Source organism: Salvelinus fontinalis, unplaced genomic scaffold, assembly GCF_029448725.1.
Source record: "Salvelinus fontinalis isolate EN_2023a unplaced genomic scaffold, ASM2944872v1 scaffold_0593, whole genome shotgun sequence".
NCBI classification, from domain to species: Eukaryota; Metazoa; Chordata; class Actinopteri; order Salmoniformes; family Salmonidae; genus Salvelinus; species Salvelinus fontinalis.
This window is the reverse complement of record NW_026600802.1, coordinates 2,034-18,553: the sequence shown is the minus strand read 5'-3', so window position 1 is coordinate 18,553 and position 16,520 is coordinate 2,034. Positions and strand designations below refer to the sequence as shown.

Here is a 16,520-nt window from a genome sequence, read left to right as displayed (position 1 = left end):
GGGCCCTGGTCAGGAGACTGCATCCTATATGGGACCCTGTTCCCCTATTGGCCCTGGTCAAGAGACTGCATCCTATATGGGACCCTGTTCCCCTATTGGCCCTGGTCAGGAGACTGCATCCTATATGGGACCCTGTTCCCCTTTGGGCCCTGGTCAGGAGACTGCATCCTATATGGGACCCTGTTCCCCTATTGGCCCTGGTCAGGAGACTGCATCCTATATGGGACCCTGTTCCCCTTTGGGCCCTGGTCAGGAGACTGCATCCTATATGGGACCCTGTTCCCCTATTGGCCCTGGTCAGAAGCAGTGCCCTATACTGAATAGGAAGCCATTTCAGATGTACATTTCTGAAATCTTCAGATGTTGCTTCACTCCTTCAGAGATCTTCAACGGTCTTCACTGGGTCTCTCTCTTTCTCTGTCCTGCCTGTGAGTTAAATTCTACCTCTCCCTCCTCTCCTTTTTAAGGACCCGTCCAGTCAGAACACTCCCTCTGGATCCCCGCACGGAGAGTTGGAGGTCCGAAATTGCGGCGATTAGTGCAGAAAAAATGCAGGAAATTAATAAATAGTTGTTGAAGCAACAGCTGTGCTGGAATGAGAACAATATGGCTGTCAGTTCTGATGGAATGTAGCTGGAGGATGAGGGTTAATGAACTGAATGGTCGGAAGTGGAAAAACACAGGAAGAAGAGAGATCCTGATACAGAAAGACACAGGAAGAAGAGAGATCCTGATACAGAAAGACACAGGAAGAAGAGAGATCGTGATACAGAGACACAAGAAGAAGAGAGATCGTGATACTGAAAGAAAGAATGAAGAGAGATCATAGTACAGAAAGACACAGGAAGAAGAGAGATCAAGATACAGAAGGACACAGGAAGAAGAGAGATCATGATACAGAAAGACAGGAAGAAGAGAGATTGTGACAGAGAAAGACACAGGAAGAAGAGAGATCATGTTTCTGAAATCAGTGGAGCATCTTGTAATGAAAGTATAAAGATATCCAAGGTTAGGAAGCAAGAGTAGTGATGTGTTGGAGTTTAAAGTGGTGATGGTGTTGGATGAGACCACAGGGCCTCACTTACTCTGTGTGGCACAGTTGATTCTAGCAGTGCCTGGTAGAGTCTCAGTACCCAGGATCTTCTGTCCAGAACTGTTCACACACCAACAGTAACCTACCAGAATTGGACATGTTAATAAACTGTTACATAGACAATATTTACACATTACCAGTAAGAGATTTAATTGTAACGTTCAACTGAATTGGATAATTTACTGTGGGCTTGTATGAGTGTGTGTGTTAACCTGTAGAGCCGGAACATTGCTCAGGGGTGTATTGTCCAGCGACATCACATGTGGGGATGAAGGCTTCAATTAGGCCATTTATCACATCATCTCTAGCACGCTCACAGGGGGTCTTGGGTCGGATCGTAGCATCTGGATACAGGGAACATACATTGTAATGTGGACATAACATAACAATGATGGATATACATTCTGGAATCATGGACTGCATCCTATATGGGACCCTGTTCCCCTTTGGGCCCTGGTCAGGAGACTGCATCCTATATGGGACCCTGTTCCCCTATTGGCCCTGGTCAGGAGACTGCATCCTATATGGGACCCTGTTCCCCTATTGGCCCTGGTCAGGAGACTGCATCCTGTATGGGACCCTATTCCCCTATTGGCCCTGGTCAGGAGACTGCATCCTATATGGGACCCTGTTCCCCTATTGGCCCTGGTCAGGAGACTGCATCCTATATGGGACCCTGTTCCGCTTTGGGCCCTGGTCAGGAGACTGCATCATATATGGGACCCTGTTCCCGTTTCGGCCCTGGTCAGGAGACTGCATCCCATATGGGATCCTGTTCCCCTATTGGCCCTGGTCAGGAGACTGCATCCTATATGGGACCCTGTTCCGCTTTGGGCCCTGGTCAGGAGACTGCATCCTATATGAGACCCTGTTCCCTGAAGGGCCCTGGTCAGGAGACTGCATCCTATATGGGACCCTGTTCCCCTATTGGCCCTGGTCAGGAGACTGCATCCTATATGGGACCCTGTTCCCCTATTGGCCCTGGTCAGGAGACTGCATCCTATATGGGACCCTGTTCCCCTATTGGCCCTGGTCAGGAGACTGCATCCTATATGGGACCCTGTTCCCCTATTGGCCCTGGTCAGAAGACTGCATCCTATATGGGACCCTGTTCCCCTATTGGCCCTGGTCAGGACACTGCATCCTATATGGGACCCTGTTCCCCTTTGGGCCCTGGTCAGGAGACTGCATCCTATATGGGACCCTGTTCCCCTTTGGGCCCTGGTCAGGAGACTGCATCCTATATGGGAGCCTGTTCCCCTTTGGCCCTGGTCAGGAGACTGCATCCTATATGGGACCCTGTTCCCCTTTGGGCCCTGGTCAGGAGACTGCATCCTATATTGGACCCTGTTCCCCTATGGCCCTGGTCAGGAGACTGCATCCTATCTGGGACCCTGTTCCCCTATTGGCCCTGGTCAGAAGCAGTGCCCTATACTGAATAGGAAGCCATTTCAGATGTACATTTCTGAAATCTTCAGTTGTTGCTTCACTCCTTCAGAGATCTTCAAAGGTCTTCACTGGGTCTCTCTCTTTCTCTCTCTGTCCTGCCTGTGAGTTAAATTCTACCTCTCCCTCCTCTACTTTTTAAGGACCCGTCCAGTCAGAACACTCCTTCTGGATCCCCGCACAGAGTTGGAGGTCCGAAATGGCGGCGATTAGTGCAGAAAAAATGCAGGAAATTAAGAAATAGTTGTTTAAGCAACAGCTGTGCTGGAATGAGAACAATTTGGCTGTCAGTTCTGATGGTATGTGGCGGAAGGATGAGGGTTAATGACCTGAATGGTCGGAAGTGGAAAAACACAGGAAGAAGAGAGATCATGATACTGAAAGACACAGGAAGAAGAGAGATCGTGATACAGAAAGACAAAGGGAGAAGAGAGATCGTGATACAGAAGGACACAGGAAGAAGAGAGATCCTGATTCTGAAATCAGAATCAGGGCCCAAAGGGGACCCTGTTCCCCTTTGGGCCCTGGTCAGGAGACTGCATCCTATATGGGACCCTGTTCCCCTATTGGCCCTGGTCAGGACACTGCATCCTATATGGGACCCTGTTCCCCTATTGGCCCTGGTCAGGACACTGCATCCTATATGGGACCCTGTTCCCCTATTGGCCCTGGTCAGGAGACTGCATCCTATATGGGACCCTGTTCCCCTATTGGCCCTGGTCAGGACACTGCATCCTATATGGGACCCTGTTCCCCTATTGGCCCTGGTCAGGAGACTGCATCCTATATGGGACCCTGTTCCCCTATTGGCCCTGGTCAGAAGACTGCATCCTATATGGGAGCCTGTTCCCCTATTGGCCCTGGTCAGGAGACTAATACCTATATGGGACCCTGTTCCCCTATTGGCCCTGGTCAGGAGACTGCATCCTATATGGGACCCTGTTCCCCTATTGGCCCTGGTCAGAAGACTGCATCCTATATGGGAGCCTGTTCCCCTATTGGCCCTGGTCAGGAGACTGCATCCTACATGGGACCCTGTTCCCCTATTGGCCCTGGTCAGGAGACTGCATCCTATATGGGACCCTGTTCCCCTATTGGCCCTGGTCAGAATCAGTGCCCTATACTAAATAGGAAGCCATTCAGATGTACATTTCTGAAATCTTTAGATGTTGCTTCACTCCTTCAGAGATCTTCAAAGGTCTTCACTGGGTCTCTCTCTTTCTCTCTCTGTCCTGCCTGTGAGTTAAAATCTACCTCTCCCTCCTCTCCTTTTTAAGGACCCGTCCAGTCAGAACACTCCCTCTGGATCCCCGCACAGAGAGTTGGAGGTCCGAAATGGCGGCGATTAGTGCAGAAAAAATGCAGGAAATTAAGAAATAGTTGTTTAAGCAACAGCTGTGCTGGAATGAAAACAATATGGCTGTCAGTTCTGATGGAATGTAGCTGGAGGATGAGGGTTAATGAACTGAATGGTCGGAAGTGGAAAAACACAGGAAGAAGAGAGATCCTGATACAGAAAGACGCAGGAAGAAGAGAGATCGTGATACAGAAAGACACAGGAGGAAGAGAGATCCTGATACTGAAAGAAAGAATGAAGAGAGATCATTGTACAGAAAGACAGAGGAAGAAGAGAGATCATGATACAGAAAGACACAGGAAGAAGAGAGATCATAGTACAGAAAGACACAGGAAGAAGAGAGATCATGATTCTGAAATCAGTGGAGCATCTTGTAAAGAAAGTTTAAAGATATCCAAGGTAGGAAGCAATAGTAGTGATGTGTTGGAGTTTAAAGTGGTGATGGTGTTGGATGAGACCACAGTGCCTCACTTACTCTGTGTGGCACAGTTGATTCTAGCAGTGCCTGGTAGAGTCTCAGTACCCAGGATCTTCTGTCCAGAACTGTTCACACACCAACAGTAACCTACCAGAATTGGACATGTTAATAACCTGTTACATAGACAATATTTACACATTTTACAGTAAGATATTTAATTGTCACGTTCAATTGAATTGGATAATTTACTGTGGGCTTGTATGCGTGTGTGTGTTAACTCTTTGCGACTACAGGGGGTGCTGTTTTCTCGTTAGCATAATTCCATTACAGATTAAACGGCTTCCTACTCAATTCTTGCTCGTACAATATGCATATTAGTACTATTATTGGATAGAAAACACTCTCTAGTTTCTATAGGCGTTGGACTTTTGTCTCTGAGTGGAACAGAACTCATTCTACAGCAATTTCCCTGACATGGAGTCAGATTTCACACATTTTGGCCCCTGATCTGGAGTCAGTTTAAAGGCCACTGTGAACGCTATCAGGATACGGACACTGCTTACGTCTTCCCCTGGATGCCTTTACGTGATGACGCTTTGAATGGTATCGATTGCGCAATCACAGCCACTATAAATCAAAAAAACGTGTAGGTAGGAACTCTTTTCCAGATGCGGCGGGCGCGCGGTGGACACCGACCTGCTCTTTTTCCAAGCATTAGTGTAGCCAGTAATATTTCTCAGGTCATGTTTTTACTCGTTATAGGAGTTAAAAACATCATAAGGTAGTTAATTTAAACCGTTTTATAGCAATTTATATCCGTTTAGTGCGCATTTTGGGACATTTATTTCTGAGACACTTTGAAGCGCCGGGCAGGTTTCCAGTTCATGCCGAACGCAGTGGGCATTTCCACATGGCAAGAGGACAGCTTTCGACCAAAAGACGATTAGACCCAAGAAAGGATTCTTTGCCCAAGATTCTGATGGAAGAACAGCTCAAAGTAAGAACAATTTATTATGATAAATCGTGTTTCTGTCTAAAAATGTTAATCGCTTATGACGCCATTTTGGTAGATGTAGCTTCGCTTGGCGCAAACTATTGAAAAGTAAGGATCATTTAAAAAATGTAAATCAGCGATTGTATTAAGAATTAAATTGTCTATCAATCGCTGTCCACCCTATATTTTTTAGTCACGTTTATGAGTATTTATGTATACGACTAGATCACTGTCTAAAATGGCGCACGACATTGTCTGACCAGCTGGGCAACTTTTGTCATTGTCTAACCATGATTTTGGTGGCTAAATATGCACATTTTCGAACAAACTGTATATGTGTGTTGTAATATGATGTTACAGGAGTGTCATCTGAAGAATTCTGAGAAGGTTAGTGAAAAAATTAATATATTTTGGCGATGTTTACGTTATCGCTCTCTTTGGCTAGAATCAATGCTGGGGTAATGTTTGCACATTTGCTATGCTAATATAACGATTTATTGTGTTTTCGCTGTAAGACACTTAGAAAATCTGAAATATTGTCTGTATTCACAGGATCTGTGTCTTTCGATTCGTGTATGCTGTGTATTTTTACGAAATGTTTGATGATTAGTAATTAGGTAAACACGTTGCTCTATGTATTTATTTTAGTCCATTTGTGACGGTGGGTGCAATTGTAAACTATGATATCTACCTGAAATATGCACATTTTTCTAACAAAACCTATCCTATACCATAAATATGTTATCGGACTGTCATCTGATGAGGTTTTTTCTTGGTAGTGGCTATCAATATCTTAGTTTAGCCGAATTGGTGATAGCACCTGATGGAGTAAGAAACTGATGGAGTTAGAAAAGTGGTGTCTTTTGCTAACGTGGTTAGCTAATAGATTTACATATTTTGTCTTCCTTGTAAAACATTTTAAAAATCTGAAATGGTGGCTTTATTCACAAGATCTGTATCTTTCATTGGGTGTCTTGGACTTGTGATTTAATGATATTTAGATGCTACTATTTGATTGTGACGCTATGCTAGCGATGCTACTCAGTGTGGGGGGGGGGGTGGGGGGTGCTCCCGGACCCGGGGTAGATACTCGTGAAAGGTTAACCTGTAGAGCCGGAACATTGCTCAGGGGTGTATTGTCCAGCGGCGTCACATGTGGGGATGAAGGCTCCAAATAGGCCATTTATCACATCATCTCTAGCACGCTCACAGGGGGTCTTGGATCGGATCGTAGCATCTGGATACAGGGAACATACATTGTAATATGGACATAACATAACAATGATGGATATACATTCTGGAATCATGGACTGCATCCAATATGGGACCCTGTTCCCCTATTGGCCCTGGTCAGGAGACTGCATCCTATATGGGACCCTGTTCCCCTTTGGGCCTTGGTCAGGAGACTGCATCCTATATGGGACCCTGTTCCCCTTTGGGCCCTGGTCAGGAGGCTGCCTCCTATATGGGACCCTGTTCCCCTTTGGGCCCTGGTCAGGAGACTGCATCCTATATGGGACCCTGTTCCCCTATTGGCCCTGGTCAAGAGACTGCATCCTATATGGGACCCTGTTCCCCTTTTGGCCCTGGTCAGGAGACTGCATCCTATATGGGACCCTGTTCCCCTTTGGGCCCTGGTCAGGAGACTGCATCCTATATGGGACCCTGTTCCCCTTTGGCCCTGGTCACGAGACTGCATCCTATATGGGACCCTGTTCCCCTATAGGCCCTGGTCAGAAGCAGTGCCCTATACTGAATAGGAAGCCATTTCAGATGTACATTTCTGAAATCTTCAGTTGTTGCTTCACTCCTTCAGAGATCTTCAAAGGTCTTCACTGGGTCTCTCTCTCTCTGTCCTGCCTGTGAGTTACAAATCTACCTCTCCCTCCTCTACTTTTTAAGGACCCGTCCAGTCAGAACCCTCCCTCTGGAACCCCGCACGGAGAGTTGGAGGTCCGAAATGGCGGCGAGTAGTGCAGAAAAAATGCAGGAAATTAAGAAATAGTTGTTTAAGCAACAGCTGTGCTGGAATGAGAACAATATGGCTGTCAGTTCTGATGGAATGTAGCTGGAGGATGAGGGTTAATGAACTGAATGGTCGGAAGTGGAAAAACACAGGAAGAAGAGAGATCCTGATACAGAAAGACACAGGAAGAAGAGAGATCGTGATACAGAAAGACACAGGAGGAAGATAGATCGTGATACAGAAAGACACAAGCAGAAGAGAGATCCTGATACTGAAAGAAAGAATGAAGAGAGATCATAGTACAGAAAGACACAAGAAGAAGAGAGATCATGATTCTGAAATCAGTGGAGCATCTTGTAAAGAAAGTTTAAAGATATCCAAGGTAGGAAGCAATAGTAGTGATGTGTTGGAGTTTAAAGAGGTGATGCTGTTGGATGAGACCACAGGGCCTCACTTACTCTGTGTGGCACAGTTGATTCTAGCAGTGCCTGGTAGAGTCTCAGTACCCAGGATCTTCTGTCCAGAAATGTTCACACACCAACAGTAACCTACCAGAATTGGACATGTTAATAACCTGTTACATAGACAATATTTACACATTTTACAGTAAGAGATTTAATTGTCACGTTCAACTGAATTGGATAATTTACTGTGGGCTTGTATGAGTGTGTGTGTTAACCTGTAGAGCCGGAACATTGCTCAGGGGTGTATTGTCCAGCAACATCACATGTGGGGATGAAGGCTTCAATTAGGCCATTTATCACATCATCTCTAGCACGCTCACAGGGGGTCTTGGATCGGATCGTAGCATCTGGATACAGTGAACATACATTGTAATGTGGACATAACATAACAATGATGGATATACATTCTGGAATCATGGACTGCATCCTATATGGGACCCTGTTCCCCTTTGGGCCCTGGTCAGGAGACTGCATCCTATATGGGACCCTGTTCCGCTTTGGGCCCTGGTCAGGAGACTGCATCCTATATGGGACCCTGTTCCCCTTTTGGCCCTGGTCAGGACACTGCATCCTATATGGGACCCTGTTCCCCTATTGGCCCTGGTCAGGAGACTGCATCCTATATGGGACCCTGTTCCCCTATTGGCCCTGGTCAGGAGACTGCATCCTATATGGGACCCTGTTCCCCTATTGGCCCTGGTCAGGAGACTGCATCCTATATGGGACCCTGTTCCCCTATTGGCCCTGGTCAGGAGACTGCATCCTATATGGGACCCTGTTCCCCTTTGGGCCCTGGTCAGGAGACTGCGTCATATATGGGACCCTGTTCCCCTATTGGCCCTGGTCAGGAGACTGCATCCTATATGGGACCCTGTTCCCCTTGGGCCCTGGTCAGGAGACTGCATCCTATATGGGACCCTGTTCCCCTATTGGCCCTGGTCAGGAGACTGCATCCTATATGGGACCCCGTTTCCCCTATTGGCCCTGGTCAGAATCAGTGCCCTATACTAAATAGGAAGCCATTTCAGATGTACATTTCTGAAATCTTCAGATGTTGCTTCACTCCTTCAGAGATCTTCAAAGGTCTTCACTGGGTCTCTCTCTTTCTCTCTCTGTCCTGCCTGTGAGTTAAATTCTACCTCTCCCTCCTCTCCTTTTTAAGGACCCGTCCAGTCAGAACCCTCCTTCTGGAACACCGCACGGAGAGTTGGAGGTCCGAAATGGCGGATATTAGTGCAGAAAAAATGCAGGAAATTAAGAAATAGTTGTTTAACCTGTTAAAGCTGGGGGCGCTGTTGTCACTATTTATGGTAATCGTGTAATTTTTGAAACGGCTTCCTACAAAATTCTTGATCGTACAATATACATATTATTATTATTATTATTGGATAGAAAACAGTCTATAGTTTCTATAGGAGTTGAAATTTTGTCTCTAAGTGGAACAGAACCCATTCTACAGCAATTTCCCTGACATGGAGTCAGATTTCAGAAATTTTGGCCACTGTTCTGGAGTCAGTTTTAAGGCCAATGTTATTCCTATGAGTATACGGACACTGCTTACGTCTTCCCCTGGATGCCTTTACGTGATGACGATTTGAATGGGGTCGATTGCGCAATCACAGGCACTATAAATTAAAAAACCCTGTAGCTAGGAACTCTTTTCCAGCTGCGTCATTCGCGTGGAGGACACCGACCCGCACTTGTTCCAAGCATTAGTGTTGGGAGTAATCTTTCTCCGGTCATGTTAAGACTCGTTATAGGAGTTAAAAACATCATAAGGTAGTTAATTTAAAGCGTTTTATAGCAATTTATATCCGTTTAGTGCGATTTTGGGACATTTATTTCTGAGACGCTGTGAATCTCTGGGCACGCTTCCAGTTCATCCCGAACGCAGTTGGCATTTCCACATGGCAAGAGGACAGCTTTCCACCAAAAGACGATTAGACCCAAGAAAGGATCCTTTGCCCAAGATACTGATGGAAGAACAGCTCAAAGTAGGACATTTTTATTATGATAAATCGTGTTTCTGTCGAAAAATGTTAGTGGCTTAGGACGCCATTTTTTTTGACTTAGCTTCGCTTGGCGCAAACTGTATTGAAAAGTAAGGATAATTTAAAAAATGTAATTCCGCGATTGTATTAAGAATTAAATTGTCTATCAATCGCTGTCCACCCTATATTTTTTAGTCACGTTTATGAGTATTTATGTATACGAGTAGATCACTGTCTAATATGGCGCACGGACATTTTCTCACCAGCTGGGCTACATTTCCCATTGTCTAACCATGATTTTGGTGGCTAAATATGCACATTTTCGAACAAACTGTATATGTATGTTGTAATGTGATGTTACAGGGGTGTCATCTGAAGAATTCTGAGAAGGTTAGTGAAAAAAATAATATATTTTGGCGATGTTTACGTTATCGCTCTCTTTGGCTAGAATCAATGCTGGGGTAATGTTTGCACATGTGCTATGCTAATATAACGATTTATTGTGTTTTCGCTGTAAGACACTTAGAAAATCTGAAATATTGTCTGTATTCACAGGATCTGTGTCTTTCGATTAGTGTATGCTGTGTATTTTTACGAAATGTTTGATGATTAGTAGTTAGGTAAACACGTTGCTCATTGTAATTATTCTAGTCCATTTGTGACGGTGGGTGCAATTGTAAACTATGCCATCTACCTGAAATATGCACATTTTTCTAACAAAACCTATCCTATACCATAAATATGTTATCAGACTGTCATCTGATGAGGTTTTTTCTTGGTTAGGGGCTATAAATATCTTAGTTTAGCCGAATTGGTGATAGCTACTGGTGTTGGTGGACAAATAAAAGATGGTGGATTATGCTAATGTGTTTTTAGGTAATAGATTTACATCTTTACATATTGTGTCTTCCCTCTAAAACATTTTAAAAATCGGACATGTTGGCTGGATTCACAAGATCTGTGTCTTTCCATAGCTGTATTGGACTTTAATGTGTGAAAGTTAAATATTTAAAAAAAATATTTTTTTTGAATTTCGCGGCTCTGCCTTTTCAGTGGGGGTGGGGGGGGGTGTGCCGCGAGCGGCACCCTGGTCCTAGACAGGTTAAGCAACAGCTGTGCTGGAATGAGAACAATATGGCTGTCAGTCCTGATGGAATGTAGCTGGAGGATGAGGGTTAATGACCTGAATGGTTGGTAGTGGAAAAACACAGGAAGAAGAGAGATCCTGATACAGAAAGACACAGGAAGAAGAGAGATCGTGATACAGAAAGACACAAGAAGAAGAGAGATCCTGATACTGAAAGAAAGAATGAAGAGAGATCGTAGTACAGAAAGACACAGGAAGAAGAGAGATCAAGATACAGAAGGACACAGGAAGAAGAGAGATCATGATACAGAAAGACAGGAAGAAGAGAGATTGTGACAGAGAAAGACACAGGAAGAAGAGAGATCATGTTTCTGAAATCAGTGGAGCATCTTGTAATGAAAGTATAAAGATATCCAAGGTAGGAAGCAACAGCAGTGATGTGTTGGAGTTTAAAGTGGTGATGGTGTTGGATGAGACCACAGGGCCTCACTTACTCTGGGTGGAACAGTTGATTCTAGCAGTGCCTGGTAGAGTCTCAGTACCCAGGATCTTCTGTCCAGAACTGTTCACACACCAACAGTAACCTACCAGAATTGGACATGTTAATAACCTGTTACATAGACAATATTTACACATTTTACAGTAAGAGATTTAATTGTCACGTTCAATTGAATTGGATAATTTACTGTGGGCTTGTATGAGTGTGTGTGTTAACCTGTAGAGCCGGAACATTGCTCAGGGGTGTATTGTCCAGCGACATCACACGTAGGGATGAAGGCTCCAATTAGGCCATTTATCACATCATCTCTAGCACGCTCACAGGGGGTCTTGGATCGGATCGTAGCATCTGGATACAGGGAACATACATTGTAATACTGACATAACATAACAATGATGGATATACATTCTGGAATCATGGACTGCATCCTATATGGGACCCTGTTCCCCTTTGGGCCCTGGTCAGGAGACTGCATCCTATATGGGACCCTGTTCCCCTATTGGCCCTGGTCAGGAGACTGCATCCTATATGGGACCCTGTTCCCCTATTGGCCCTGATGAGGAGACTGCATCCTATATGGGAGCCTGTTCCCCTATTGGCCCTGGTCAGGAGACGGAATCCTACATGGGAGCCTGTTCCCCTATTGGCCCTGGTCAGGAGACTAATACCTACATGGGAGCCTGTTCCCCTATTGGCCCTGGTCAGGAGACTGCATCCTATATGGGACCCTGTTCCCCTATTGGCCCTGGTCAGGAGACTGCATCCTATATGGGACCCTGTTCCCCTATTGGCCCTGGTCAGGAGACAGCATCCTATATGGGACCCTGTTCCCCTTTGGGCCCTGGCCAGGAGACTGCATCCTATATGGGACCCTGTTCCCCTTTGGGCCCTGGTCAGGAGACTGCATCCTATATGGGACCCTGTTCCCCTTTGGGCCCTGGTCAGGAGACTGCATCCTATATGGGACCCTGTTCCCCTATGGCCCTGGTCAGGAGACTGCATCCTATATGGGACCCTGTTCCCCTATTGGCCCTGGTCAGGAGACTGCATCCTATATGGGACCCTGTTCCCCTATGGCCCTGGTCAGGAGACTGCATCCTATATGGGACCCTGTTCCCCTATTGGCCCTGGTCAGAAGACTGCATCCTATATGGGACCCTGTTCCCCTATGGCCCTGGTCAGGAGACTGCATCCTATATGGGACCCCGTTTCCCCTATTGGCCCTGGTCAGAAGCAGTGCCCTATACTGAATAGGAAGCCATTTCAGATGTACATTTCTGAAATCTTCAGTTGTTGCTTCACTCCTTCAGAGATCTTCAAAGGTCTTCACTGGGTCTTTCTCTCTCTGTCCTGCCGGTGAGTTAAAATCTACCTCTCCCTCCTCTACTTTTTAAGGACCCGTCCAGTCAGAACACTCCCTCTGGATCCCCGCACAGAGAGTTGGAGGTCCGAAATGGCGGCGATTAGTGCAGAAAAAATGCAGGAAATTAAGAAATAGTTGTTGAAGCAACAGCTGTGCTGGAATGAGAACAATTTGGCTGTCAGTTCTGATGGTATGTGGCGGAAGGATGAGGGTTAATGACCTGAATGGTCGGAAGTGGAAAAACACAGGAAGAAGAGAGATCATGATACTGAAAGACACAGGAAGAAGACAGATCGTGATACAGAAAGACAGAGGAAGAAGAGAGATCGTGATACAGAAGGACACAGGAAGAAGAGAGATCGTGATACAGAAAGACACAGGAGGAAGAGAGATTATGATACAGAAAGACAAAATAAGAAGAGAGATCATGATTCTGAAATCAGTGGAGCATCTTGTAAAGAAAGTTTAAAGATATCCAAGGTAGGAAGCAATAGTAGTGATGTGTTGGAGTTTAAAGAGGTGATGGTGTTGGATGAGACCACAGGGCCTCACTTACTCTGTGTGGCACAGTTGATTCTAGCAGTGCCTGGTAGAGTCTCAGTACCCAGGATCTTCTGTCCAGAACTGTTCACACACCAACAGTAACCTACCAGAATTGGACATGTTAATAACCTGTTACATAGACAATATTTACACATTTTACAGTAAGAGATTTAATTGTCACGTTCAACTGAATTGGAGAATTTACTGTGGGCTTGTATGAGTGTGTGTGTTAACCTGTAGAGCCGAAACATTGCTCAGGGGTGTATTGTCCAGCGGCGTCACACGTGGGGATGAAGGCTTCAATTAGGCCATGTATCACATCATCTCTAGCACGCTCACAGGGGGTCTTGGATCGGATCGTAGCATCTGGATACAGGGAACATACATTGTAATATGGACATAACATAACAATGATGGATATACATTCTGGAATCATGGACTGCATCCTATATGGGACCCTGTTCCCCTTTGGGCCCTGGTCAGGAGACTGCATCCTATATGGGACCCTGTTCCCCTTTGGGCCCTGGTCAGGAGACTGCATCCTATATGGGACCCTGTTCCCCTATTGGCCCTGGTCATTAGACTGGATCCTATATAGGACCCTGTTCCCCTTTGGGCCCTGGTCAGGAGACTGCATCCTATATGGGACCCTGTTCCCCTTTGGGCCCTGGTCAGGAGACTGCATCCTATATGGGACCCTGTTCCCCTATTGGCCCTGGTCAGGAGACTGCATCCTATATGGGACCCTGTTCCCCTATTGGCCCTGCTCAGAAGCAGTACCCTATACGGATTAGGGTTCGTTTCGTCACACGTGGGGACGTAGGCTCCAATTGAGCAATTTAAAGAGTCATGTCTAGCATCCTCACATGGGGTCTTAGGCCGTATCATAGCATCTGGACAGAGGTAACATACATTGTATGTAACCATAACATTGCAGAACAATATACAATTCATGACATACATTCTGGAATCTTGGGGTGCGTCCACTATGTGCCCTATTCAGAAGTAGTTTATACGGAATAGGGCTCCATTTCAGATGTAAGCTAGGTACTTCCTGTCTAAATATTGAAGTCCTACTACTTTTTTAAAAAGGCCTGTGGAGTCAAATTCCAGTTTCTGTGTTTCGTAGAAGAGCTGATGAAACTAAGACTGGAAATTCTATCAGTGTTATTTCCTGATAGTTGCTAGACAATCCAATCATACATCCAGTTGAACGAGCAAACCATTCATATCAGAATACCTGAGTTCAGCATCTAGACACCAATATTCATCTCTGGAACTAGAGGAGTGGCAGGTAGCCTGCTGTTTGAGAGTTGGGCCAGTAGTTCAAATCAGTGAGCTGACTAGTTGATATATCCATCTATGTGCCCTTCTGCAAGGCACAACCTTAATTTCTCCAGTGTCAAGGTAGATAATGTCTGACCTCTCAGAGGGTGTCCCATGGAGAACCGGTTATGAACAGAAACATTACACAATTCACACCTGCGTATTAATACCTACATGTGTATGAAATAGGACAGAGCAACACCCACTAATGTTTTTATTAAAATGTAGGTGAGTAGGTGTGAGGATTGTCACGCTTACCTCCCAGAGCAAAAGCTGTGCTGACAAGCAGAAGGATGGTCAATGTTGCCATGGTGATCGTCTCCTGAGAGAGAGAGAAAGAGTGTAAGATTATTTGAGCATTTTAAATCTGGAATGGCTGTGGGTACTAGAGGAGAGGTTAAGGAAACCAACTGTAAGGTGCAAAACTTAAGCAACTGCCAAAGCAGAAATTTTCAAAACCCAGTACTGAGGTAGTGGAATAGTGGTGAGATTTTAATGGGTCTAGGAACGACAGATTTGTACCTTGTCACCTCGGGGATTCGATCTTGCAACCTTTTGGTTACTAGTCCAACACTCTAACCACTAGTCCCCCGACACATAAACCACTGCAGCATAAATCACATATACAAATCACAGGGCTGAAACCCATTCAAAAGAGCGAGGACTACCTCGAATAAATACACAGGAGGAGACCCGAAAACACAAGCGCACAATGATACAACACGGGACCAGACCCGTAATTATCTATGCACAATACAAGTGGCACGAAAGCCAAAACGACAAGGCACAGGTACTCACACGACCAACGACCGATGGACATTGGAACAATAAATCGATAGCCCAATTGAGAACAAAGGGCACAAACATACAATTACTATTCAGGGGAGAATATGTGGACCAGGTGTGGGCAATGACACAGTTCAGTTCCTAGAGGCCGGTGACGTTGGCCTCCGAAACCGGTTCACGGAAAGAGCAACAGTACCGGAGGGATCCGTGACAGAGAGGTTAAGGAAACCCTGTGTAAGCTACAAAACTTATGCAACTGCTAAGGCAGCATTTTCCCAACTCGGTCCTGGTGATCCCAGGTATCATCTCTTCAACCACTTACAATAGATTCTCCTTGCACACAGGAACATGGATGCTTCCCAAATGGCTTATTATCCCCTATGTAGTGCACTACTTTGGACCAGGGCCCACAGTGAACTAAATAGAGAATTGCTCAGGGCCACAAAGGTAATATGGACCCTTGTCTAAAGTAGCTCACTACTAAGGGAATAGGAGGTCAGTTGGGACATAGACAGGTACAGTATTAGATGAACAGATGTTGAAATCTCACCTTCTGAAGTCTTCAGTTGTAGCTTCACTTCTTCAGAGATCTTCAAAGGTCTTCACTGGGTCTCTCTCTATCTCTGTCCTGCATGTGAGTTGAGTTCTACCTCTCCCTCAACTCCTATTTAAGGACCCGTCCAGTCAGACCCCTCCCTCTATTTTTCTCAATATCTCATCCTTCAACCCTCCACATACTTTCTGTCCAGCCCAAAACCTGCTGGACCTGTCCAACATCTATTTGTTTGACAGGGTTGGGGTCAATTCAGAGTGAAGGTATTCAACTTTTGTACCACATTCATGTGCTGCATATTGGGTCACAATATGGTTATGAAGATACTTAATTCTACCTAATTGAAGCTGATGAAGATGTAGTCTGATGTGCATTACAATGTCTTGGAAACGCAATGACATTTCAGAAGGAGATAAATAATGAGCAGGAAATCCTCTTGTCATCATTGTGATGTCACCAGCTAACTCTGGAATTTTTAATTCATTTGAATGAACTGTGTTCTATTTTAATTAAGTGCCAACCCTGCTGTCTGTCTGTTAGCTAATGATGAGCATTATTCACCCCAAATCACTGTATCAGAGATGGACCACTACACCCCTTAGGGACCCACCAAGGCTGTCCCAAATGGCTTCCT

General features: G+C 45.4%; 1 protein-coding gene and 1 long non-coding RNA gene across 2 annotated transcripts; both read right to left on the bottom strand.

Annotated features, from left to right (window-relative positions):
* Window positions 1-1,035: 1,035 nt before the first annotated feature.
* On the bottom strand, window positions 1,036-11,417 carry LOC129846593 (equistatin-like). The gene is made up of 6 exons (XM_055914537.1): window positions 11,405-11,417; window positions 7,733-7,822; window positions 6,414-6,545; window positions 4,372-4,461; window positions 1,306-1,437; window positions 1,036-1,175 (listed from the first exon to the last, which is right to left on the bottom strand). Exons 1-6 carry the CDS (start codon window positions 11,415-11,417, stop codon window positions 1,078-1,080), a joined length of 555 nt encoding a protein of 184 aa, XP_055770512.1. The 3' UTR covers window positions 1,036-1,077.
* A 2,066-nt stretch (window positions 11,418-13,483) lies between these two features.
* LOC129846589 (uncharacterized) lies at window positions 13,484-15,965 on the bottom strand. The gene is made up of 3 exons (XR_008758276.1): window positions 15,884-15,965; window positions 14,806-14,869; window positions 13,484-13,587 (listed from the first exon to the last, which is right to left on the bottom strand). It is a non-coding gene; the product is annotated as an uncharacterized LOC129846589 (long non-coding RNA).
* Window positions 15,966-16,520: the final 555 nt, after the last annotated feature.